This window comes from Magnolia sinica, chromosome 3, assembly GCF_029962835.1.
Source record: "Magnolia sinica isolate HGM2019 chromosome 3, MsV1, whole genome shotgun sequence".
In the NCBI taxonomy this organism is placed as follows: domain Eukaryota; kingdom Viridiplantae; phylum Streptophyta; class Magnoliopsida; order Magnoliales; family Magnoliaceae; genus Magnolia; species Magnolia sinica.
In genome coordinates this window covers 4,294,732-4,320,518 of record NC_080575.1, presented here as the reverse complement: position 1 = coordinate 4,320,518, position 25,787 = coordinate 4,294,732, and the positions used below count along the sequence as shown (strand labels likewise).

At 39.5% G+C, this 25,787-nt stretch overlaps 2 protein-coding genes across 5 annotated transcripts in view; both read left to right on the top strand.

Annotated features, from left to right (window-relative positions):
- Positions 1-12,848, top strand: part of LOC131239334 (ADP-ribosylation factor GTPase-activating protein AGD3-like) — a 60,606-nt gene extending 47,758 nt beyond the window's left edge. For all 3 annotated transcript variants that reach the window (XM_058236986.1, XM_058236985.1, XM_058236987.1), the window contains exons 16-19: positions 7,498-7,649; positions 8,752-8,848; positions 8,961-9,466; positions 12,355-12,848. In XM_058236986.1, coding sequence (XP_058092969.1) covers positions 7,498-7,649; positions 8,752-8,848; positions 8,961-9,466; positions 12,355-12,472 — 873 coding nt within the window. In that variant the 3' untranslated portion in view covers positions 12,473-12,848. The remainder of the gene's footprint in view (positions 1-7,497; positions 7,650-8,751; positions 8,849-8,960; positions 9,467-12,354) is intronic.
- Positions 12,849-16,455: 3,607 nt separating this feature from the next.
- Positions 16,456-21,776, top strand: LOC131239335 (inactive leucine-rich repeat receptor-like protein kinase CORYNE). 2 transcript variants are annotated; one of them, XR_009168139.1, is made up of 3 exons: positions 16,456-18,478; positions 20,772-21,132; positions 21,223-21,776. XR_009168139.1 is itself a non-coding variant. In XM_058236988.1 (2 exons), exons 1-2 carry the CDS (start codon positions 17,574-17,576, stop codon positions 21,079-21,081), a joined length of 1,215 nt encoding a protein of 404 aa, XP_058092971.1. In that variant the 5' UTR covers positions 16,457-17,573; the 3' UTR covers positions 21,082-21,776. The 2 variants fall into 2 exon arrangements, 1 of the variants encoding a protein (XP_058092971.1); XM_058236988.1 differs by having other exon boundaries at positions 16,457-18,478; positions 20,772-21,776.
- The last annotated feature ends 4,011 nt before the right edge of the window (positions 21,777-25,787 follow it).

The following is a 25,787-nucleotide window of genomic DNA, read 5'->3' as shown; positions in this document are numbered from 1 at the left end:
ACCTCCATCTATCTGTAGATCAGCCTCCAACATGTCTAATGTGATTTTTTTCATACTCTAATTGCAATTTAAATGAGTGAAGTAGGGATTTTTTTTTCCCCTCAAATTCACAAATTAGAATGTGACTGATATTATGATCAACCAACGCTTGTAAACACTTGAAAATCGTGGCTAAATAACCATTAATCAATTTATTTTTTTTGGAAGTTTTTTAATTATTATTTATATATTTTTAATTAAAGATTTTTTTTTTTTTCGAAAAAATCGATAAACCCTGTCAATCTGTATATCAGCCTTCAACATGTACAATTTAATTTTTCCATAATCTAAGGGGTTGTTTGATTTTTTAATTCCCTAGTAATTTAGGGTAAATAAGCAATCACCATTTTCATTTGTAATTCATGCACGCCTCCCATTGTGTGACGTGACTGGTGCTATTTGAACATTTTTCCTGAGGAAAAAATGTAAAACATGTGGGGCATGAGCCAAAAAATGAAGGGGATCCAAAGCTCAAGTGGACCACACCAAAGTAAACAATGGGAATTGAACACCTACCATTGAAAATTTCTTAGGGGCCCCAAAAGTTTTGGATCAAGCTGATATTTTTGTTTTCCCTTTATCCATGCCCGTGCGACCTTATGAATGGGTTATATGACTAATAAACATCAGTGTGGGCCCAAGAAACGAAACAACTTTCAACTGTGGACATTACATAGACATTGATTCCTGTGGCGTGGTCTACTTGAGCTTTGGATTTGCTTCATTTTTTTTACTCATGCCCTAAAAGGTTATGATAAAGCTGATGGACGGCATGAATAAGTCATATACATCATGGTGGGGCCACAAATTTAAGTAAACCCTTTCTGGACCAACTTTCGAGGTGTAGCATTTCCATCTCCTTACAAACAAATGTTAGAACTAATAATGACTCTTTTTCAGGTATTTACAAAAGGATTTTGAAAATCAAACACCTCCTACTTGCAATTTAAATGGGTGAAATGGATTTATTTTTTTTTAATTTCCTAAATTTTCCAAATTCGTAAATTGGATATTGAAAGCCATTATTGAGCATACGAAGCATGTAAGATCATGAATTTCTATCTTAGTTGTAGTGATTCGAAGTGATTTACAACAACAAAAAAAAAAAATGGATTAAAAAAACTTAGTTGTTTGAAAATCAGGCCCACCCACTGTCTGATCTCAATTTGCGCATGACAATTCCCTTGTTTCTCTGAAAAATGGAAGAGGGTTGGTTGAAATCAAGTTAAGAATGGATTAAAAGCAAGAGATTTGGGTACAAAAATGAGGAGGATATAGAGTTTTTGGAGTTTTTTTTTGTATTTTTTTTTTGAAAAAACTAGGAGGTCTCGCGGTTGGATAGTATCGATGATACTATTGCATGTATCGTCAGTACCAAGGAGTTTTAACTGTGATATTATGAAAATATTGCATTGTATCAATGCATACAATGCAATATTTTGCAATATCTTGTGCAATGTTTTAAATAGCGAATGGTGTGTCGCGCAGTGTTGACCCCTCTAAAGCATGAGGCTTAAGCTACAATGTGTGTAGTGTGAGCTACCCGCTACTGCAAAATTTTGATTAAGGTTGTGCTTGGTTGTGTCAATTGCCAAATATCATGATGTTTCTCACCAAATTAGTCTGATTAATAATGAAATTAATGACATTTGGTGCAACCAAATACATCCTAAAATAATAGAAAAAATAGGCGAAGATTAAGGATAAAGGCAAAGAAAGAGCAACTTAACTGATTTAATACTATTACTTATATTAATTTAGTAAAATCATTGAAAAGATTAACTAATTTTTATTAAAAGAATGAAAAATGTAACAAATCAATTGAAAACATTATTGATGTTAGTGTTTTATTGAAAGATAACTTGTAGTGAGTACCATAGGCTATATGGCGTGCATGCTGCATAGGCTACACGTGACTTAAGCTATTTTCATGAGCTACGTGGCATTAAGGTTAAGCTAGGCTATGTAGCGTAAGGTACACGCTACATAGTGAAGCTATTTAAAATGCTGATCTTGTGTGATACCCAAAAGTCCCATCACTTCCAGTCTGATTTGTGTCGGGCCCACGGATACCAATACTATCGGATGATATTATTGATGTTGCAAACACAATCTTAGAGTACACACATCTCGGTGTATGTAAGGGCAATATAAGGAGACGTTAAGCATACTTTTGAGTTGTACCTCAGAGTACTATACCCTATTTAGACTAATGATGTATCCTGGATATTACAAATCTTAGATTAGGAGTCATCTTTATATCGAGTATTGTTAAGTGGTTAGAAATAAAGCATTATAGAGGAGAGGATATTCATCAAGTCCCCGTCCTTCTTTATCTCCCCCTCCCATACGATCTCTTTCCTCTTCTCCATTCCCTTCTCTACTCTTCTTCAAATAAAAATACTTATGGCTATATTATATAGCCTTTACAAATCCATATTAATACAAAAAGCCAAGAATAGAACCCTACTGGTCCACTGTAATGGCTCAACGCTATTCAAATTGCTATAAAAAAATGTCTTAATAAAGAAACAGGTTGAACTGTAACCAATGTTTTCCGTATCGTTATCACATAATGTATTGCACCCTCGGGATACATATACATATTGGTTATCACATGAGATATATTGGTTGTATTGCCTAATGTATCGCTATTGTTGGGAAACATGGGGAAACATTAGGAAATTTGTCGAATTTTTCAATGAAACTTTAGGGATTGTTAAAAAAGATATCAACACACACTTAGAAATCAAAACATTACAAAAAACAAGTGCACATAATAGGTTTCCTTTGTATGGGTCCCTAATCTGTGCGTTGTCTGACTGAACAGATGCGAGTATATTCAAATCCTATTCCTATAATTTATAAATGTAAGAAGACATGTATGAAAACACAAGCAATATATTCAAAAGTAAAAGAAGTAGAAAACTAAAATATACTTGTGAATAATGTGTGTGGCTGTGACTCAGACTCACAGAGTTGTGCAATGGGTCAAAATCACCATCTCCATCTCAACGGGGTTGGGCATAGTATTGTTGATCCACAAACCAACAATACTATGCCAAGGTTATAATAGAATGATATTGGTGAAGACATTCTCTAACATAACGCTGGTACTATTCATCTTTTATTTGAGAAAATTTAGAAAATTTTCTAATTTTCTTCAAATTTCTACAAATCGGCCCATCTTCCCCCAAATCCCTAAATCAGTGTTTTAAATAGCTAGCATCTAGCTTACGCTACGTAGTGTTGCATAGCCTTAACACTACGTAGCTCATGAAAATAGCTCAAGTCGCATGTTGCCTATGCTACATCATAATTTGCATACGCTACACGCTATGTAGACTACGTTACATGCTATGTAGGTCACATGATGTTTTCAATGATTTGTTATATTTTTCCATTTCCAATAAAAATTAGTTAACCTTTTTAATGCTTTCAGTAAAATAATCTTAATAATAATATCAAATCAGTTTCATTGCTGTTTCTTTACTTTTATACTAATCATTTCCCTTTCCTACTGGTTTAGGTTGCATTTTATTGCACCAAATATAATGAAATTTTGTTAAATTTCATTATTAATCAGTCTAATCTGGTATAGAATATGCTGACATTGGTGCAACCAAGCACCTTGATTAAAAATCCAAAAGTTGTGTGTAGCTTACGCCTCATGCTTTAAAGGGGTGAGTGTTGTGCCACATGCCATTCACTATTTAAAACTCTGCCCTGAATTAGAGTGTATACGATGATGATTTCATCAAACACTCATGCATACTTTGAAATGGGGCCCAATTGATCATGGATCAAAGTGGAATTTTGAAAAGATTTTTTTAACATTTTTAATTTTTTTTTTTTTTTTGAAAAATTCCCAAATTACCAAGTATCAGTAGATCAGGTTACATGTTTGGTTTTGTGTTTGGACTAATTGTGATTTGTCTTTTTAAGGTGTCTAAGCTGTCTTTTTAGTTGTTTTTTCAGTCTGCTATCTCAGTGGGCCTCTCTTTTGTTCTTGTAATCTTTTTTTCCCTTAATATAATAGTTATCTTTCAAAATAAAAAAATTTGCAACCGATTTGCGAGAAATTGGAAATTTTTGATTTTTTTCCAAATTTTCACAACTCAGCCCATCTCTCCAAAATCTTGAAATCAAAGCTCCAAAGCTATGATTTTTCATGTAAAACATGAAGAATTATGGATTTATAACCATTGACCTTGATTTAACATGATTTACAAATATATATATATATATATATATATATATATATATTTAAATCAAGATATATCATCAATACTGAAAACATTGACTTGTAAATAAAGAAGCCAAATCAAGCTAAAACACTTTTTAAACCATGCGTATGGACTTTTCCTACACGGTATGTTTTATATACAACCTCAAAAATAGCATGTGGTCTATGTATAGGATCATTTAGTGCTTTCTAGGATCATTTGATGCCATATATGGTTCAAATTTCAGCTATATCTCCTCTATGTACAACTATGAGGAATATTAATGTTGTACAATTGTTTATCAGCAACTTTAGGAATTGGTTGATTTTAGAGGCCTAAAATACCCTCCTATGTACAACAATTTGGAGTTACAGTACTGTACAGTTGTAGAATCACTCCACAAGATGCTTATGGTATGTATATGGGCCATATAAAGACTATGATTGGACTAGCAGGCCTCACAATTCAACTACATGTCTTCTTTGATACTAATCTTCACCTATTTGGGACCCATCAATTCCCTCCTATCTGAAAAGAACTTCTCCAAGTTAGAAGCCAAAGCTAATCAAGGTATGAAAAAATGGCTACGTAACAGTGTTGGTGGGAACCGTTATGTTATGGGGCCGTAAAGGCCGTTACAGGGGTAGTTGTACAAGGTCACGTTGATGTGGAGAACAATTGCCAGGTTGAGGAAGAGTTTCATAGAGGGGGGTTAGCTTCTCCTTAGGGGACCAAAAAAAAAATAATGAAAAAGGTTTTGGAAAGATGTTTGGTTGGAGGAGAGATCCCTCCTGGAAGAGTTTCTTAAATTGGCAGCCTTGGTGATAGATGCAAACGTTACAGTTGATCTATGTTACTAGCCGTCGAAATCTGGAGTGGCTTGGACCCCTCCATGTGGTAGAAACTTATGGGAAGATGATGAGATCTCTCACCTTGTTAGTGGGAAGAAACAAGGTGCTAACGGTGGATAATCTTTGTAAGAGGAAAACGGTGATTGTTAATGTCTGCTTGTTGTATCTGCAGAATGAGGAATCGATTGATCATCTATTCCTTCATTGCCCTTTCCCAAGAGATCTTTGGGATCAGTTCTTCGGCTTGTTTCGTACTCGGTGATGCAGAATTCAATTTCAGATCTTCTTTGCTTGTGTCACAGGGGTGGAGTTGGTAAGAGAGGAAGATCGTTATGGAGGTTGTCCTTGCTTGCTAGATTATGCGCCTTGTGGGGAGAAAGGAACAACCGATGCTTTCTCAATAAGAGTGTCGCAGCTTTGGAAGTTTTTAGGAGAGCTAAGTTGGAGGTCATGGGGTGGGCTATGAATTTGATTTCTTTACAGGCTTGTTTCCTCTCTTCTGATTCTTGGGTTTCCTTGTAGCTTTTGGGTTTTTGGGTATTCTTTCCAGGGCTGCCTAGGCTCTGATTGATCAATAAAATCGCCATCTTTCAAAAAAAAAAAAAGAAAAAAGAAGAAGAAGAAGAAGAAGAGAGAGAGACCATTACGGGGCCAATACAGTTTTTTGCAAAGAAGAAAAGAAAAAGGATATAATGGCTGTTTAGGGGGCTATGGACCGTAAGCCATTACGGACCATATCATAACGGTAACAGTCGTGGCCATTGTGGCCACTATTACCGTTATTGATTGCCTTGGAGCTGACCCACTGTAAGGATCTTCTTTTGTCCACTCCTTTGCGGATTTTGGTAGAAGCTGATGATGAAGGTTGGTGTGTCTGCTACGAACTTCTTTCATTGTTTGACATGGTTGAGCATGCCACTTCTTCTTTCATTTTTCCATTGTTTGTGCTTTCCAGGATTGCTTCCATCTCATCTTTGATAGTAGAGGTGCTCGTTTGAGAGTTTAGTTGTCACTTGCGACTCAATCTCTTGCTCTTGATTAGCTTCCTGGTTCTGATGCAAAGTAAGAGCGAGTTATGACAAATTATGCATTGGAAGCTTCTCTGCCAATTCCTTTTTTGTCGGCTGTCACTCCGTCGTTTGATTCATCTGTCAATCCTCTTATTAATCCATGCGTAGATCTGTTAGACCCATCAGTCAATCCAATGATGCACTCATCGTATATATCCTCTTGGATCAGGACACTTTTGCCAGACACATCACCCTTTGGATATTTAGAAAAATGAGGAAACAGAGACCCCATGTGTTCTTCCTGTGTTCGTAGGCTATCTCTGTGCAGGCTTGGATCCACAGATTTCTCTTATGTCTTCTCAGATTTCTCTGATCATTTTTCTCATCTCCCAGCACATTTCACTCGTTGTCCTCTCGTTATTCTTGGATTGCTCCCATGGTTTCTTACCACGGGACATTTCCAAGTAACCAATACACTGTGGCATACTTTTGTCACAAGCAGAAGGATATGGACATGGCTTGCCGTAATATTCATTGGTAGACAGGTAGGGACTGAAGCGATAGGAAATGATATTCACCTCTTGAAGACATCTTAAAATTAAGTAACTGTACAAAGTGTAAGAATATCCACTTCCAGAAGATATCTCAACATGAAGAACAAGTTGGCTCATGACAGGCTAAGGTTCGAAGTCAGGGACAGACTGGGGGCTGTTTTATGGTTAGAGGTGTGCAGGAAGAGGGACAATTAAGTAGATGGCTTAGAGTTTTTGAGTGTGGACAAATTTGGATTGGGTCAATAGACTACAGGTGGATTGGTTTATGGGCAGGTTGCAGGGACAATTAGGAACTGTTTAGGAAAAGGTTATAGGACAGTTTAAGGTTGGATTGTGAGCTGGAAGGTGGACAGATTGTGAGTTAGGACAGTTTATGGGCTGCAGCTTGCCTGCAGGTTTAAGTTGCGGTTGGGGACTATGACAGGCTGCACTACGATGCAGGTGTTGTCTTCATTTAATTTTTATTTGTGATGCCTCAGTTGCTAGCCTTCTTAACAAAATATCATTTCTTAATTTTATCTGTTTCTAGTCGTTTATCGCATGTTTCTTCCTTGATCAATACATATGCTAGAAAAACAAGTCAATTAAAGTGATCAGCTCATTATATTGATGGAAAAGTCATATGCCGTCTATGATGCATTGTGTTTGCACCATTCGGTTGTGTAAATGCATTTAGGATGTAGTGCAGAAGTATCACCCAACATGAATGGCACTATGCCGATTTACTGTCTTGATTTTTGTGGTGTGCCCATGGTTGCAGTTCTTGCAGTGGCACCTGATTGCAATCAGTGATGTTATTTCGTGTTTGTGCTTGCAGGTAAGATCACTGACACTTGATGTAAAGGTGTGGGAGCCTTCTGTTTTACATTTGTTTCAGTCGTTGGGGAATACATATGTCAACTTAATCTGGGAGGAATTATTGCACTCGAGAGACAACTTAAATGATGATGGCATCCTTCCAGTTGCAAGGTAATGATATAGCATGTAACTGGACATGCATGTGAAAAATGAAAATCCTCCACAAGATATATCCAAATCCATTAAACATGTGTATTCGGACATTGTGGCTTTTAAGAAAGTTAGATTCGCTGACACACCTGTACCAATATAAAAAGTTAGAACATTATATTGTTAATTACTAATGAAGAAGAGACCATACTAATTTTGCCTGATACCAGTTGCAACTACCAGTCCCTAGCCTGGACAAGTGAGGGTTGATGTTGAGTGGGCAGACAGTCGTCAAAGTTCTTCCAAGATACCATGAAAATGAGTTCTATTTCAATCTTGATTGGCAAAATACGATTCCTAAGGCCAATCCCCAATAACTGGGACAAGGCTATGATGATGGTGGTGTTGAATGAGTAATGATAAACTTCAACCAGTTGCATGTGAGATTCAAATGGAACCCAGCTCATATGCCAACATGTCTTTGTTGCATGTGTTGTACATCCAGCCATGCATAAGGTAGGTCCCACCGTGAAGATCACCTGGCAAAAAAAATCAGGCATATCCATTCCTAAAATGGGTGCTTATGTTAAATTAGACTGTCGTCAGGTCTGATGTCGTACAAGACTACAGGGTGGCCTGCCTGGTGAGTAGACCAGCCTGATTTGGCACTAGGTATTTTGATGGTGGGGTCCACTTATACATGGTTAAGATAAGCTACAAGTGACATGTTGGCACAGGAGCTGAGTTGCATGTGAACCTTACATCGAACCAGCTCTAGATGATCATTCCTCGTGTTTTAAGAGCTGGTCATTTGTCAAGTTTTAGTACTAGCATATTGTAATTACTTATGTGTAAAAAAATCTAATGAATAATAAAACCTAAAAAAAAAAAATAATTAAATAAAAATAAAAATTCTTATGTAGGAAAAACTATTCCTGAAAGTAAAAGCCAGTAGCAACTAAAATGTTTTAAAATATTTTTTTATTCTATATTGGAGTATTGGATATGTTAGTGGACATTGACATGGGTCGACATGTTACAGTGTCCTTGTTAAACAGATCCAAATGCAGTGCCTCATAAAAAGTTGCTAAATTTTCACATCTTCAATATTCCCTTGTTGCAGTTCCTATAAGTCTGATCAAGGGCAAGAGCAGATATTAATCAGCAAACCTAAACATACTGATTCTATTTTGATAAAAGAGAAGTTCATTCAAGCAAAGGTATCAAACTCAACGAAGTCTATGCACCCCATGTGTTATTCAATGAATCTTTTTTCGCCTTGACATGCCCAATGAATTTTATATACGGAACTCTGTTTTCTATGCTTCCCAGTATGCAGAAAAGCTCTTTGTTTGCAAGCCGATGGTAGATCAGTATATTCCCTCTGTGGACCAGCAGATGTGGAACAGTGTCCGTATCAATGACAAGAAGGCAGCATACCGCCGAATAGTCGATTCCAATGCTGATGTCAATGGCACACATGAGCAGGCACCATCTAGCACATCTTTAACACTAGGCAAAGTGATACTTTTGCAAGAGCAACCAGCACCCATGTTAGAACGTAGCTCTAGCAGTGCAATGGAGAATTCCTCAAACAATGCCTCTGCCACAAGCTCTCCAAACTCAGGAAGTACAAGCGGACACCAGAATGAGATGGAGGAAGGTTTTGAGGGCTGCTCCTTGCTTCACCTTGCTTGCGAGACCGCCGATGTTGGCATGATTGAGCTCCTTTTACAGTATGGCGCAAACATAAATGCTCCTGATTCGAAAGGCCAGACACCGCTTCACCATTGCATTCTCAGGGGCAGGACTGAATTTGCAAAGCTGCTTCTCACCAGGTGATTTTCATAATCCTTACCATTGAGCATGTTAGCAAAACTCATGATTTTAGTAGCAGCCAAATTTTGACATGGTTCAACTTTGGATGGAATTTAAACAAAACCCATGCTGTTCACCAAATTGCTTCGACATGTGGGCATCCCTATCATCATCTGGATCACCCATTTGGTCCAGCCACTTCAAATACGACACCTTCAGAAAAGTCACTCTGATCGAAAGATCCTAACCATCCAATTAATTGCATGCTGAATTGACTGCCAAGGTTTTTCACATAAAAGCAGGTAAAGTCATCAATCTGAATATATCCCGCAGGCTTTACCTTGGATTATTTAAAATTCACCTGATGCTGTGCAATGAAAAGGAAAATCCTGAGCAACACATGTCAATGCACAAAATATACCTTCCATAATCTAAAATAAACAGGAAATGTGGGAGCTGAATAACACGAAAACATTTAGGTTTGAGCATATTAGGGGGAGGGGAACCCTGTAGTTTTATGAAAAGTCCAAATGGGGTGGGAAATTTTGCAACTTAGCAAGCCCAGAAATTTTGTTCAATTTCCTCTAAAATAAGAATGTTGCAGTCAACTCAGCTGAAAAGACCAAAAAGAGCTAAAATTACTGGCTGAAACAGAACAAAAGGTAACTCCATTCCAATATGAGATGGTGTTCACTATCCTGACGGTTTTAAGAAAAAAAATTGCCAGTGTTCAAATCTTAGTTCATGATCAGTTTGATCATATGCGATCACAATGTCATTTTGACAGCATTACTATTGGAATATGTGGTTTTATGACAGTTGGGCATCATGTGGTTGCATACAGAAGTATGTGACCACATATGCCACAAATATATGATTATGCCATCGTATATTCAGTATGCAATGGCATAATCTCCCAACGGTCTTATTTATATGAGGTTGGGATTATTATTATGAAATTGTAATTAAAACACACACACACACACAATTCCCTACACTCGTAGTATTTTTACATGATTCTTTTTTAATCTTTTCCATTTTTCCTTCTTTCTTTTTCTGATTTTTAAAATTTTGTTATCCAAAAGAAAATAGACTTTTGGGGACTGTGATGGCATATGCAATTATGCCATCGCAAATGTGCACAGCCCCTTGGGTCGCATATGCCATTCGACGACATTGTTCATGATTTAGCCTTGCAATTGGCAATTCACAATCCACAACTTCCTGAATGAACCTGGTTTGCTAGGGGTAGCTTCAACAAATCATTCATGGTATACTACGGTGTATTCATTTGGTTCTTCAATCTTTTTAAAGGAACAAAGAGTGTGGATGAAATAAAAAGTGTGATTTTCAATGCGGCATGGTATCATAGACATTATGAACTAATAAAAGGACAATGTCGAACTTCTTCAAAAAGGTTCAAGTGATATTTGGTAGTTGCTAAAGATTAGGAAATGAGGAATGGTTATTTCTGGACTCCCAGTAGGAAATGAAAAAACACGGTTGATTTGGAAGTACCGGAATATGGTAGAGCCATATCTCTGCAGTATGTGCCAGGGTGATGTATCAATCAGGTCCATGCATCTACGGGGCCCTGTCATGGATCATGGCTGCCGTATGTTTTAAATTTTTAGTAGACAATCCCATCCATCACTTTTCTTCAACTTCCCCTACAGAATATTTGACACAAACCCTTTCATCGTTCTATTGCTTTGAGGCCACCATCAGATGGCTAGGATCATCTGATCTGAGTATCTTGAACCATTTTCCATCTGCAGTGAGGCTGTCTACAAGGAGAGTATCAGATGATAAATCACCCTACCATGTGTGCTGTGGAGAGAGCTCTACCACATTCTGGTTCTTCTAGCTCTCCAGTCTAAGCAACGGGAAAGGTTCCTATAATACGGCAGGTTTCCATTAATCAAAGAGAACTGAACTGAGAATTGGATCGCTAAAATTCCAAACAGTCAATCGAATGCATTATAATCAGTGTTCGAATTATCTCCGATACTATCGAAATATCTCCAATATTATCTTTATCTCTAGCTCAGCGATACCGATAACACTGGTAGCAATACCGATAAAATTCCAAGTATTAGCAATGTATCGCTAAGTATTGCCAACATATCAATATCGCTAATATAATCGCCAATATTTTCAACTATGTAAATTTTAGGTGTTGCTTGTATTGCCAATGCATCAATATCGCCAATGTTTCGCCAATAGTTTTGACTATGTAAATTCTAGGTAATGCTTGCATCATAAGTGTATCGACAATATTTCAATAATATTGCCAATGTATTGACACCATCAGCATTTTGTTTAATAGAAAAAATTTTATTTCATTTTTTTTTTTCATGGGCACATGTTTGTATATAGTGTTCAATTTGTCATTGATAATATTGATAATATCTCGATCTTATCGATATCACAACATGCGATATTGAGACCACAATCTTTCGTTTTCTTTCCATTTGTTAATGATTTCTTGGTGAAATATCATGTGTTGTTAATATTTTGCAATATCGATGGATGTTTGGATGGAAGGTTGGATGGTTAAATAGGCCTGATGGGATGGTTGGATTGATTTCTTACAACAACACATGCTTTTAAGGCCCCATTAAATAGAAACTTGTTATGTATGTATTCTTTTGCAATTTTTTTAATTTCTAAATATACAAATATGTACATTTTAACATCTCCTGAAGTTTCGCTGAAAATTCCACCATTTTCCCCATGTTTCCCTGCATTTCCGGTTATCAGCGATATTATTGGCAATATCAATATTGTTTCCGCATCCCTGGCCAGCAAAACTTGTAGCGATACCAATACTTCAAACGCTGATTATGATATCCTTGCTGCATCAGAAAATTTCTGTTCAATGATCCTGACATGCCTCTGCCTGCAGGGGAGCTGACCCACAAGCAACTGACAATGAAGGCAAAACCCCTCTACAGCTTGCAATGGAGATCGGAACCATCAATGATGAGGAGGTCCTCGTCCTGTTAGCCGACATGAACAGATAGCGATTGTCTGAGCGACACAAGGACCAATCATCAAATAGAGAAGGATTCTTTAAAGGTATGGTTTCTGCATAATCTATAGTTTGGAAACTTGGCCGCTTCCTTCTCCATAGCAAGGTGCGAGTGGCTTTGGTTTTATAAAGTTGTGGTGTTTTGCCGGCTGCCCTCAGGTGGTTCGTGCATGGCCAGCCCATGGATGTAAGTTAGTAGCCCCGCCCTTAGAATTATCAAGAGCAGACCATTTTTCGGGGCGATGTAATTTAAGGCGGCTGTCTATTTATATCCAGTTTGGTTTTTGTTCTGTTTGCTGTTTGTTGCAGCAAAGTAGGCATTTTGTGATTGTACATTGGCTTATATTATGAGGGTTAGTGTTTGTTTCTGTGGCTTTTTTATCATTGTGCGATTGGTTCTGTTAGGATGGAAGGTGACCTAGCAGTGTCGATTGGGCCAACGTTCTGTACTGTTGGGACCTGCCTTTCATTGATCCAGGTCATTCATCTGTCAGGCCCCACAGTGGATGGGCAATGGACCAAAAATTTGCTTCCATTGAAAGTTTCCCAGTTCCCAACCATCCAATTGGGACTTTTCCCTGTTTCATATGGAACCCTATTCCCTTTATCCACCGATTTGTGTACTTTCAAATCAATGGCTAGGACCATTTGATGCAGCATCAACTAACCATTGCAGCTCCTATTAGATGAGCGGCCTGGATCATTGAAAGATGGAGCTTTTAAATTGAACCAGCTTGACTGAGAACTTTAATCTAGGCCATGCATAATATCTTTTCTTTATATTATTCTTAAATGAAAAAGAATGACATTATTCTTCAAGATTGGAATTGACAACCATTTGTTGAAAAGTGCTACTGGGGAAAATAAGTATTAAAGATTTTCTGCCTTCTGCTTCAAGGCAGTTCCTCGACAAGGGTCGTGCGTGGGCCCACCGTGCTGTGCGTGTGGCATCCAACCTATCCAGCATGGTCACATAACCACATTGGCCAGGACATGAATTTGTAGGATATGGGTTGGTTGTTGATTTTTGTTTAGGATGGGGCCCACCTAACAATTGGAAGCTTGATTTTTTAGGGCATCCAATCGTCACTGTTGGGGCTCACTTATTGCATGGTTTGGATGGGCATACACCCAAGACGGTGGGTCCCACACAAGCAAGAGTGAAAGCTCACATGAATAGGTTGGTGGATAACTCTTACATGCAGGTGGATAACTTGTAGAATAAGCTTATTTCACAAGGACTTTGTGAGGGTCGGCTTTGGCCTTGGATTTTGAACTATTCAGGCTAGGACTGAAGGTTGTACCTCACTATTCAAAGTTTTTATTTTGCTTGATACATCTAAACTAAAACCCATGATTTGGCATCTTTAAAAAAAAAAAAAAAAAAGGGCTCTGATTGTAATGAGAAATGATCCAATGGTCTATAACTGACAGTGCTCCATAGTTGCATAGGGCTACTTAGATTGTCCAACTGGCTGATCTGGGCTATCCATTAGTCCAGCACAGGTCATGGGATACAACGTACCACTGATTGATCGGTCCCTGTCCATTAGACCAGTGGCCTATAAAATAAACAGTGGAGATCATCTATTACAAAAAATAGAGCCATCATTTGCTGGGCCCCATCATGGCTTGCTTATTTTTCTGAGGAATCACTCAATAAAATAATCCTAATCATCCCATCCATCATCCATGGTGTGGAATGGAAGGCAACATTATGGATGGATAGGATCAACCAACCAGTGTGATTGTCACTGTGGAACGTACAATATATGTTGGTTGAACGGAATAGACTCTATGAGATATGCAGCTTAGAGCATCTTATACTAAGCTGCTTGGAAAGCATCTTATGCTAAGCATCTCTTTTATCTTTCTTTCTTTTTTTTTTTGCTAAAATCGCATCATACTGTGATGGGTGGTCCAATTTGTGATTTGTGACGATATACGTATCTTGAAAGGAGAGAGAGAGAGAGAGAGAGAGAGAGAGAGAGATGCTTTCCAAGCTGCTTACTATAATGGTGGACGTGCATGCTAGATCTGGGCCGTCTATCAGGTGGGAGTGCCCCGTCCCACGAGTTGGGTCGGTCAACTGAGGTGAGGCACACGTGCGTTAGGAAAATTATCACTTGGAGAGAATCACGAATCTCTTATGTACGAGTGTGGCCCACCCAGCAGGTGGGGACTGTCGTGAGCCCCACCAGATGGATGGCACGGATCTCGCATGCATGGTGACGTTGGCACGTGTAGTTGATTGCCACGTGAGCTTTTCGTGCACGAACACTTACCCTTTATCAGAGCGTTGTTGTTTGACCATAGAGATGGAGATATTTTGGATCATCCAGGGGCGTGGGACCCAACCAAGACGAGCCAATCGGAGAGCGAACATCCTCCTTCAGCCAACCAACGAACCATAATCCGGGGTCACGTGCATACAGTCCTGCATGGAGACTAATTCGATGCTCCGGCTGCATATGACCCTTGATACTCTGGCATTCGGAAATGGTACACGTTGCACATATTAACTCAAATTAGACCGACTAAATTGTAAAACTCACTGTCTCTCTAAGTTACAGTCCAAAAATCAGATTGGTTGAACAATCTTAACCTCTGATCCACGGACACGTTTTTGAAATAAGGCCATTGGATACATTTTTCCTTTTAACCGTCCAATGAATGACCGGCAATCTAATATTTAGATAATCAAATAAGAGTAACTTTTAACTAGTATTACATATAAACTCATAAACACAATTTGGACGGATTTTTTATAATTAATTATAAGCTATACATGCAATTTCTAAGAGCCTGTGTACCATAAATCACACTCTGCCAGAGTATCAAAGTATTTCTCTAATTAAAGAGCTATCTCGCGTGCCGCACGTGTCAATGCCTTTTTAGAAGAGATCAGGGAAAGTAATTCCCACCCCCCTGAAATTGATATATGCATCCATTCAGGGCTAATTTTGTGATAAAACGGTTTACTTTTGTACAGTAGTTGCCCTTTCAAAGGTTGCTACTGGCATTTTTTTGGGTTGCAAATATTAAAAAATAAAAAAACCAGAAAGAAGCTTTGATACTCAGGTAGAGTACAACGAATGATACGCAGGAGCTTAAATATTGTATATTTGGCAAAAAACAAATTCGATCTAAACAGTTAAAAATACTTTTCCCACTTTAGATTTATCATAAACCGAAAATTTTACTTATTTTATTACCTAACTGCCTGATTGGTGGACACCTATAGGACGGTTAAAAATAAAAAATTCCGATGGTCCTGTTTCAAAGGACAAACACCGAGAAATCAGAGGTTAGGATTTCCCAAGAAATTTTTTTTTTTGGACTCTGAACTAATGATCTAAAATTTATTCCGATTAACATTGAGTTAATATATGCCACGTGTATTTTTTTAGTGCATGTGTATCAAGTGGGGTGCGCTGCCGAGTGTCGTATCAGTCCCAAAGCAAAACTTAAAGTTCGCCTCCCAACGCTATTATTTGTCGCCCCACGATCTGAAAAAAAAAAAAAAATACTCATTTCCACGATCAAAAGCCGCGCTCCGACGCACAGGTGCCCTCGATTTCCATCCAACGGCCAGGATCCAATCTTTCCCGTAAGGAACGAGTTCTCTTATTTTTGATCTTGATCTGACACGTGAGAACAAGGAACACATGTGTAAGATGAGTTGCTTATTTACTATGCCGTGTCCAAAAATATTATGATCTGAGAATCAGCTGGGCCAGAAGGATAGACACAATACGGACCGTTCGTTAGTTTCTATTAAAAGTCCATTTATTTTGAGGAAAAGCAGCCCTGTTTTTGACACATGGCATCCAACCAGTGGGGATCGTCCGATGAGCGGTTGCAATCTCACACATGTGTTTTTCTTCCACGTGTGAGGCCAGTGGAGTTTCAAAACGCAGACGAGCGAATGCAGCCAGGACTCCTTGTTTCGCCGCATTTCGGAGTTTCGCTTTCGGTCTCGTGATCGAGACAGGCGGCCCCCGTCTGACATGGCAGTGGGGCCCACCGCACGGTCAGAAAAATAGCGGGAAAGAGAGAGAGAGAGAGAGGGTCTCTCTGTTTTTCTCTTGACAGAGAAGAGAAGCAGATTTTCTTTTCTTTTTATTTTTATTTAATTTTATATTTTTTTCGGGTTTTGTATTTTGGGGTTTCAAGTCGTCTGAAATCCGACCTGAAAATCCGATTTTCAACTGAAACTTCGGAGATTTTGAGGTGTTGTTGCTGGGGTTTTGATAAAATATCGAATTTTTTTTCGCTGGAATATCTGACGTGGCGGTGAGAAAAAATGAAGTTTCTGTTTGGATTTTGGACTTTCATCTGGTAAGGAAATGTTGCTAACTGGGTGTTTGTGGAATCTCCTTGCTTTGGTCTTTTGAGCTTTGGAGTCGATTTTCGGCTCCAAGAATGTCAAGAAGCTGAAGAAAATGCCATCTTCAACACGAGTTTGAGCTAGAATCCGTTGATTTTTTCTCTTTCTGTGAGATTTTTTAGTTTTCTTTCAATGAGAAGAAGAAAAAATCCGAAGTGAAGTTGGGTTTTTTGAGCTAGAATCGATTTTGCAATTTTGCTTTCGGTGGGTTTTGATTCTTCCGTGAAGAAGAAGAGAAACACTGAAAATCAGTTCAAAATCTCAAAAAATAAAAAATAAAAATCCTACCCAGAATGTAATTTTGAGCTGGGCTATTTTTATTTTTTATTTTTCGTTTAAGCTTTCGAGTTAAAAGGAGGTGATTTTTTTATGGGTATCTGTCTGAGTGTCTTGGGTTTTCCTTCTTGGTTTTGCTTCTTCTTGTGCGGAGAAGAAGAAGAAAAGCCCAGAAGAGATCCGTTCAAAAAATCTTAAATTTCCAACCCAAAATGCGAACTTTTAGCTGATTTTTTTATTTATTTTTAGCTCAAGTCGGTCGATTTTTTCCCTCTAATTTCAGTTTGGGAGGATACTGACTTTCTTTCTAGAAGAAGAAACCCCACCGAAAAAAAAAAATCCATAAAAAAAAATGCAAGAATCCGCCCCAAAATAGTATTTTTAGCTGAAAATTTTGAAGCGTTTTTATAGCTAATCTTTATTTTTAATGGAAAATCGAAGCCCAAAATCCCATTTGAGCAGAAAAGTTGAAATTTTGCTTCAAATCATCTTTCTTTTCTGCTTATTCCAATCGCTGGAATGCCAAGAAGCAACGAGGCCACTTCCTTTATGCCATCTCGATAAAATCTTTGCTCCATCACCATCTTCTCCTCATTCGGTTCCTGAATTCAAGACCCGTCTCCGGAGAATTATCCTCGGCATCATCTTCGGATGCCTCACCGGATTCATTGCCACAGTTGTTTTGGCCGTTGTGGTCCGGTTCTCTGTTCAGTACATGAACCGAACTCCGATTCTCAAAGGCCCCGTCATCTTCTCTCCCAAAATCACCCCGAAAACCCTCCAATCTGCTCTTTCAAACGAAACCCAGTTGCTTGGGTCAAGCCCCAATGGTAAATACTATCGGGTCGTCCTTGATAACGAGCTGGATTTCGCCATCAAGCGGCTCAAACCCTTTGAGAATGGGTCTCCTGAGACCCAGAGCAAATCTGTCAAGAGACGGATACAAAGAGAGCTGGAAGTGCTTGCTCGGTTGAAGCATAGGAATTTGATGAGCTTAAGGGCTTACGTCCGGGAACCCGATCGTTTCTCTTTGGTATACGATTATATGCCGAACGGTAGCCTTGAAGATGCAATGAATAGAGTCCGGGTGAACCAGCTGCAGCTCGGATGGGACGTCCGGCATCGGATTGCAGTTGGGGTGATCAAGGGGCTCCGATATCTTCATTTTGAGTGCAACCCACGGATTCTGCATTACAATTTGAAACCCACAAACATCATGTTGGATGAGGAGTTTGAGCCAAGGTTGGGAGATTGCGGGCTAGCTAATCTCATGCCCAATGCGGGTAGGGCAGCATCGGCTTATGATGCTCCTGAGTGCTTCCAGAATTGCAGGTAATGTTGTAGAGTTTGAATTTGAAATTCTCCTCTCTTTTTTTCCACTCATAATTTTATTGATATAATTGGCCGAAACTACACTGGGTGTCTGATATCTATCTAGATAGTTGGATGAAACCATACTGGGTGTAGATAGACTTAAATTTCGATTTATCGGTGTAAGTCGACTGAAGCAGGGAAGGACGTGATAAGGTCGATCACTGTCTTCCTCAAGGAATAACTACTCCGAATCCACGGAGCTCTCTGGACTCCTCATAGAGCTTCCTTGAATTCACGAGGGATAAAAATAGAAATAATTTCTAATAAATTCGAAATAAATTGATTGATGATAATTATAAAAATAAAAATAAATAAATAAAATTGCAATCCATAATGAGCTCAAACCTAGGATGAAGTTTTAGACTCAAATTCCCTAAAAACGTGACTAACTATAAATAGTAAACTTACTCTTTATAGACTGTTTATGGTAAACTAAAAGTCGACTTGGTTTGATGTCAAGATTGAAGTGAAAGTCAATATAACGGATGTTAGATAACTGGTAGTTGAGTTTCAGTAGATTGGTGGAAATTGGGATTGGCTAGGGACATGCTATTGATTTTTCTGTTAGTTTTATATGCCACATTCAAGTGTTTGTTGCAGGTATAATTGTAGAGAACGGGAATTTAGCATTTGCCCAAGCTTGTGAAAGGGGTGTTTAGAAACCCACAATAGAATTTTGTGTGATGGCAGCTAAGCAATTAGGATTGGTTTGAAACTCATTTATTGATTTCTCTATTTGTTTCTATCCATTTATTAGTGTTTGTTGTAACCATTTTTGGAGATTATGAAAATTCAGAATTCAAGTTTTTTTCTGTTTGTGATCTGATTGAAAGAAACTGCTAGGGGTTTGCGATGACTGGCAATCAAGTTTCTATTGCAATTAGGATTGGTTATGGATGCGTGTCGTTAGTTCTCTGTTTACATTGATTCCTTGTTTCAGTTGTTTGATGAAGTTGTGGCTGTAGGAAAATGCAGACTCCAAAATTCACCATCGCCTTTCTATTTGTTATTTTTATCAAGCACACCCCCTATTGACTACTCACTATAAATGGTTTTTGGTTACCTGCGATTAAGTTTTTTTTTTTTTTTTTCCAAATCATAGCTGCAATTTTATTAAAATAGCAAAAGAAGCAATGGCTCGAAGGATTCAATGCGGAGAAATCATCAATCCCATTACAAACAAATCCATTCCCCCCAAAAAAAAAAAAAAAAAACCAAAAGTTTCTAAACCCATTTGGCTAGCTTCCGGTCGGTGCACACATGTATGCACATGGGGTAATAACTTTTAAGGAGTTATTACTATCACGTGCACACGAGCGAGCATATGAGCACAGGGTAATAACTCCTTCGTAGTTATTACTATCGTGCACACGCATGCTACATGGGCGCTTGCACGCTTACCCACTGTTAAAATCTCTGTAACAATCTGATTGAATTCCTCAAAATGCAGAACTCTAGTGAGGAGTTCCTTTGATAGAAGCCCGAGCATTAAGGAGTTCCCTTGGTTCCCGCCCACAATTCCGAATTTGATGAGGAATTAACTTGAAGGATTGTGTGTCGGATTTGCTGCAGAACATCCTATTGTGGTGCTCCCTGCAAATCGACGAAAGGCCAACCATCAGAGTGAGGTGCCTTAAAACCTTTCCTCCTCTATCTAGTCTGCAACTTGAGTTTGGATCAACCTGAATGCGACTGACCCAATGTCAAGGTCCTCGAGTTGGGTTTTGATTGAAAAACACCAACCCGATTTGACTTCAGGTCGTGTTCAGGTTGAGCAAATTTGGGTTGGGTTACGTCGGGTTGGGAATAGTCACATTTTCAAGTCAGCTTGGGTTCAGGTGGGCACCTCAGGTTGGGTTGCAGGTTGGGTCCTCTTGAGATCGGGTTGGGCTCAGGTTGACCATCGGCCCAACCCAACCCACCTGAGCAACCCATATTAAATGCCTGGATAAAGGCATCAATCTTCCCAGGGATCACCACCACCTTCTAAAATTTGAATTACGTTTGCCAAACACCCCCAAAAATCCGCAATGCATAGGCATGTTTTCCTGTGATACCTGATTTCAATTTTGGAAACAGAATGCAGGCACATGTGGCAATCATCTTTCCCTCCCAACAGGCCATCCAAAACCAATTAAGATCCCATTGATTAGCAGAAATATACAGTTTGAATTTATTAGAACACCTGTTCTTGAATTATCCATTCGATGCCTTCTATTTGTGTTTTAAGCAGAGATTCATTTTTCGGCAGGTATACTGATAAGAGCGACATCTTCAGCTTCGGGGTGATCTTGGGTGTCTTGCTTACCGGGAGAGACCCTTTGGATCCATTCTTCGGTGAGGCAGGAGGAGGTGGGAGCTTGGGCCGGTGGCTCAGGCATCTGCAGCAAGCAGGGGAGGCCCGCGAAGGGTTGGATAAGTGCATTCTAGGGGAAGAAGTGGAAGAGGACGAGATGCTGATGGCGGTGAGAATTGCCGTTGTATGCCTGTCTGACTTGCCAGGGGATCGACATTCAAGTGATGAGCTTGTTCCCATGCTCACCCAGCTCCACAGCTTTTGAAAGTATATGCAGTTTGTTCCCTTCTTTCAAGCCACGGATTTGCTGAATTTGGTAGTTAGCTTTTTCTTCTTTCCATGATCTAATGTTGCATCATGAAGGCTATCATACATCACATGTGCTGACATGTACATGTGTGTGCAGTATCCGGGCTGTTGATCAGATGGGTCCTAGTATCTATGGGCCAGGGACAGAAATTGGGCTGTTCTGGCAAATGGGTGGGACACACACAAAGAAATGTACTGGTTGGAGAAAAGAAGAAGAACAAGGGTCTAAAGAACAGCCCACTTTATGACTGGACTGCTGATTTTCAGCACCATGGCACATAGATGGTGGGGTCCACCCAATGAATGACATGGATCACATATGTGCATAGACACAGAGATTGTTGGATTGGACATGCTACTCCACATAGGCCTTAGCTGGGTTCTTTTGCTCTGTGGAGATGTCTATGCCGTAAACTGTAAAAAAAAAAAAAAAAAAGATGTCTTAGACATGCTACTCCACATAGACGGTAGACCTTTAGCTTGTTTTTGTTTTTTTGGGGTTTTTTTTTTTGGGCGTCATAGTGATAGTTTACATGTAATCTTTGTCGATATTTGCATGGGTGTTTGGAGAGGAGGAATGGTTGTATGTGAAGAAAGAATTATCACATGCAAGTGCTGTTGATGACTTTGTCAAAAGAAGAGTTTGGGAGACATCTGCATTATTGTGTTTCTTGCTTGTTGTGACGCTTGTTGGATCCCTTTCTGTGCTGGAATCTTTTTGAAAGTGCTTGACTGGACACCCAAGTGACAGGTTGGCCCATGCTAGAATGTGGTGTGGCAGATCCAGACCGTCCATGTAGTGGGCCTTATTAGTGGATGACCCGACTCATCGATGGGACAGTTGCTGTCTGTTGTGAATTTTGATCGAACCGTGTAGGTGGATATTGTTGATGGTGAACGTTGGACAGGGAAAACTGATGGTAAGATGATGCAATGTGTGTTTCTTTCATTATGGGCCATCCACGAACAAGACCCACTAGATGGAAGGTCACGATCTTCCTCGCCATCTCCTCTCATGTGTCAGGTAGGCTTGAACGGTGCATATTGTGTTGGGCGTGAATTAACGGCCCATGGGCCGACTGAAATTTGGGCTTGAAAAAGGCCTTGTTGGGAACACTTCTAGCAATGGTGAGTGAATCGGGACCGTTGTCATGGATTGGCCACATGCCAAGAAAGCGACGGGATTGGACTCCCATAGCCATGTGATAGTGTTCTATGAATGAAACTCAAAACGGGATGGTCAGATTCACCCCAATCTGCATGATTTGTGGCCACAGCTTATCTGGCCGATGACCCACTAGATCAAAGGTTCAGATCTTACAAAAGATCATCTGTGTGCTTGTTCTCGCATACTAGTTGTACGTCCAATTAGTTGGCCTATGGGACTACAATGGTGTTTGTATGTTATCTCACCCGTCCATCAGGGATGCCCCACCCTGAAATTGGGATGCCCCAAACATCAGGTCAATGCAACCATTGGATGCGCCCCCCCTGAAGGATTTTTTTTTTAATTTTATTTTAATACATTGTTTTTCCACACCTGATAGCTGCATCCACACCTTATTTTTGGGGCATCCTATTTTCATTGTGGGACAACCTTGCTAGATGGGTGATGTGTGACAAAACATTAGGGTGGAGTGGTGTGCGACTCTCTCTATATGGGAGAGAGAAATGCTCACTTATGCACCTTGTTTAAGTGAGAACTTCTGCACACATGCCATGGGCACAAAATCTAAACGGTCCACATGATGCAGCACCCTATGAAACCCCTCGGGCCCAACTTTTAGTTTAATCCAAAACTTTGGTGGGCCATAGCAAAGAGAAACAATTTCCTCCCTTAATTTGCCTCTCCCTTTGCTATGGCTCACTAAAGTTTTAGATCATTCTAAAACTTAGGCCCCGAGGGTTTTATGGGGTGCAGTGTCACGTAGACCGTTTGGATTTTATGCCAATGACATGTGTGCAAAGTTGCTCATGAGTTCTCACCTAAGAAGGTGCGTAGGTGATCATTCTATCTCTTACATACCTCATGGGAACTTCCCATGAGGTCGAGCTGTGTGGGCCCACCGTGATGCGTGTCCAACATCTACCCCATCATTCCATGCTGGGCCTAGGACTTAAAAATCAAGTCAATCTATGACTTGTGTGGGCCACACCACATACGAAAGTTGAGAGGGGTTACCCTCCCATTAAAACATTCATAATCATTTTTAGGCCCCATCAAGATGTGGTTCAAAAATCCGGCTCATCCATTATGTGTGTCTCACTTGGATGAGGGATCAGACCAAGTTTTAGACGCATCCAAATTTTAGTTGAACCCCACCAAGTACTTTTATATGATTTAGGCATGTCCTCACATAATTTTAAATGGTATGGCCTACCCAAGTTCCATATATGGCTTATTTTTGGGATAACCCATAATTTAAAAGGACCCATCAAATGCACGGCGTTGATTTTCAACACGCCTCACGAAGGGGCCCACACAGCTCGACCTCATGGGAAGTTCCTGGCCCTGCATGTAGGCCATCTAAATATCAAGTTAGCCATTATTTTATATTTTTTTAAAAAAAAATGGACAGTTATAAACACTTGTTAGTGGTTTTCATTCCATGTATATGAACAGTTTAAAAACATTCCTTAGATCCTAAATCATATGACGATAATCCAACCCTACACATGAACTCATCTCAACCTTTGATCAGTTAACTTTTTTTATAGGCCGGCCCATTTGTGTGGGACCAGGACCTGTTTCTTTTAAACCCTATTAGCTAGGCTAGGGTTGGGCGATGTGGGCCCACCTGGGGCTGGCACTAACCTGGGTAGGGAAAAGATCAAACTAGTAATTACTATAGCATATACATGTTAAATAAATATAAAATGATATTTCATGGATGATGATTTTGATAATTTCACGTTCTCATGCAAAGAAAGGGCCGTTTGATTGGTTTAGGCATGCGATGGGACCCACGCACTTGATCATGGCTCTCTCTTCTACTCGAACACCTATGTGTACTGACCAAACATCGATTCATCACTTTCTCACGCGTGCGAAACAAGGAAATAAGGAAAGCGTGTGCAATCCGAGCCGCCCATCAGTTAATCCGACCCACCACTTGGACAATAGGCGGATCCAATATCAGGTGGTCCACAAGGGGACAGAGTTTGGACTGGTTGGTCCATTTCCCTTGAACATGCATTTTTTATTTTTTATTTTTGGTACACTTCTAACACCCACGTGATAAGCGGGCCTCTGCTCTCTCGTACGTGTCCTTCACTCCCACGTGTGAGGCGAGCACACCTAGAATTCCTCTTTACTTGGAAAAAAAGTGGTGGGTCCACCTACAATTCCTCTCTCTCATATGAAAAGACTGGAAAAGCATGTGAAGGGTGCACGCATGCATCATGCATGTGGTGTACTGAAAAGATCATGCATTTGAGGCCTCCCATAGAATGAGAAAAAGCAATGTAAAAGAAGAGAGAGAGAGAGAGAGAGAGTACAGCTGTAAAAATTCAAATGTATCCTGGCATTAGTCATTACCTTCTTCCCGTCATTAGCTTTGTAAGGCTCTCGGAAATAGAAATGTTATATATGGAGAATTTGAGTTATTTGATACTCTGGCAGACCATGAGCCTTGCTACACAGGCACTAAGAGGGTGTACACGTATCATATGTGCACTTAAATTTGACCGATCAAATTGTAGAATTTATCAGTCTCGAAATCAAGTTGGTTGAACAATCCTTACCTCTTATTCGTGGACACCTGTTTATAGAAATAGAACAATTGGGTATTTCTTTTTATTAACCGTCCAATAAATGTCCACCGATCTGATAATCAGATAAACAAATGAGCTTTTGATTTATTTCATGATATATCTAAGCTGGGACTAACTATTTGGACGGTTGGACATGAACTAATTATAAGTCCTGTATGCAATTTCTTAGTAAGCCAGCGTATCATTTATCACAGTCTGGCATAGTATCAAAGTTTTTCTCACCTTTTGTACTTAATAGTATAACACATGTAGACAGAGGAGACATAAAAGGAAGGAGAGAGAAAGAGGAGTTGAAACATTCTTAATTAGCAAGATAACTTTAATTCAAATGCCTTATCATGAGAAATGCTCATCTATTAAGATTGTCTCACCGCGAAAATTGGATAATTAATCAATGTTAGGTGTAGAGCTGGGCATCAAGTGGAGTCGTACCGAGTTGGGGCTGACTCGACTCGATCCGGTTTTGAAATAGGCCGGTCCTGAACTAGATACCGAGTCCAGCATACCTAACTGATGTAGAGTGGGTCGCGGACAATTACATGGCCAAGATGAATCAGAAAAGGCCCGGTCGACGACAGAAGTGATCCAGACCTTCGAACATTAAATCGGGCGTATCTTGCAATACGGAATGAGTTATTTGACGTAAAATATATGATTTTGGAGTAGAACGAGCTACTGAAGCCAACCAACCCCGCTACGCCGGGTTGCGCAGCCCGGAATTGTGAAAAACCCCTGGATCGATGGTCGTTTCCCCATTTTAATTTCGTTTTTACTATAAATAATAAGTTTTAATTTGATTATAACTCTTCATCCGTCAAGCTTTAAGAGTTGCGCCCAACGTGAAAAGAGCTTAGAATAATTAGGAGAGCGGTTTGGTGAAGCCAAATA

Bases quoted from the DNA above. Each gene is read 5' to 3' on its own strand.
- LOC131239335 (XM_058236988.1), top strand. From the start codon at position 17,574: ATGGAAAATCGAAGCCCAAAATCCCATTTGAGCAGAAAAGTTGAAATT. The intron at 18,479-20,771 runs GTAATGTTGTAG...ATTTTTCGGCAG, and splicing joins GAGTGCTTCCAGAATTGCAG to GTATACTGATAAGAGCGACA.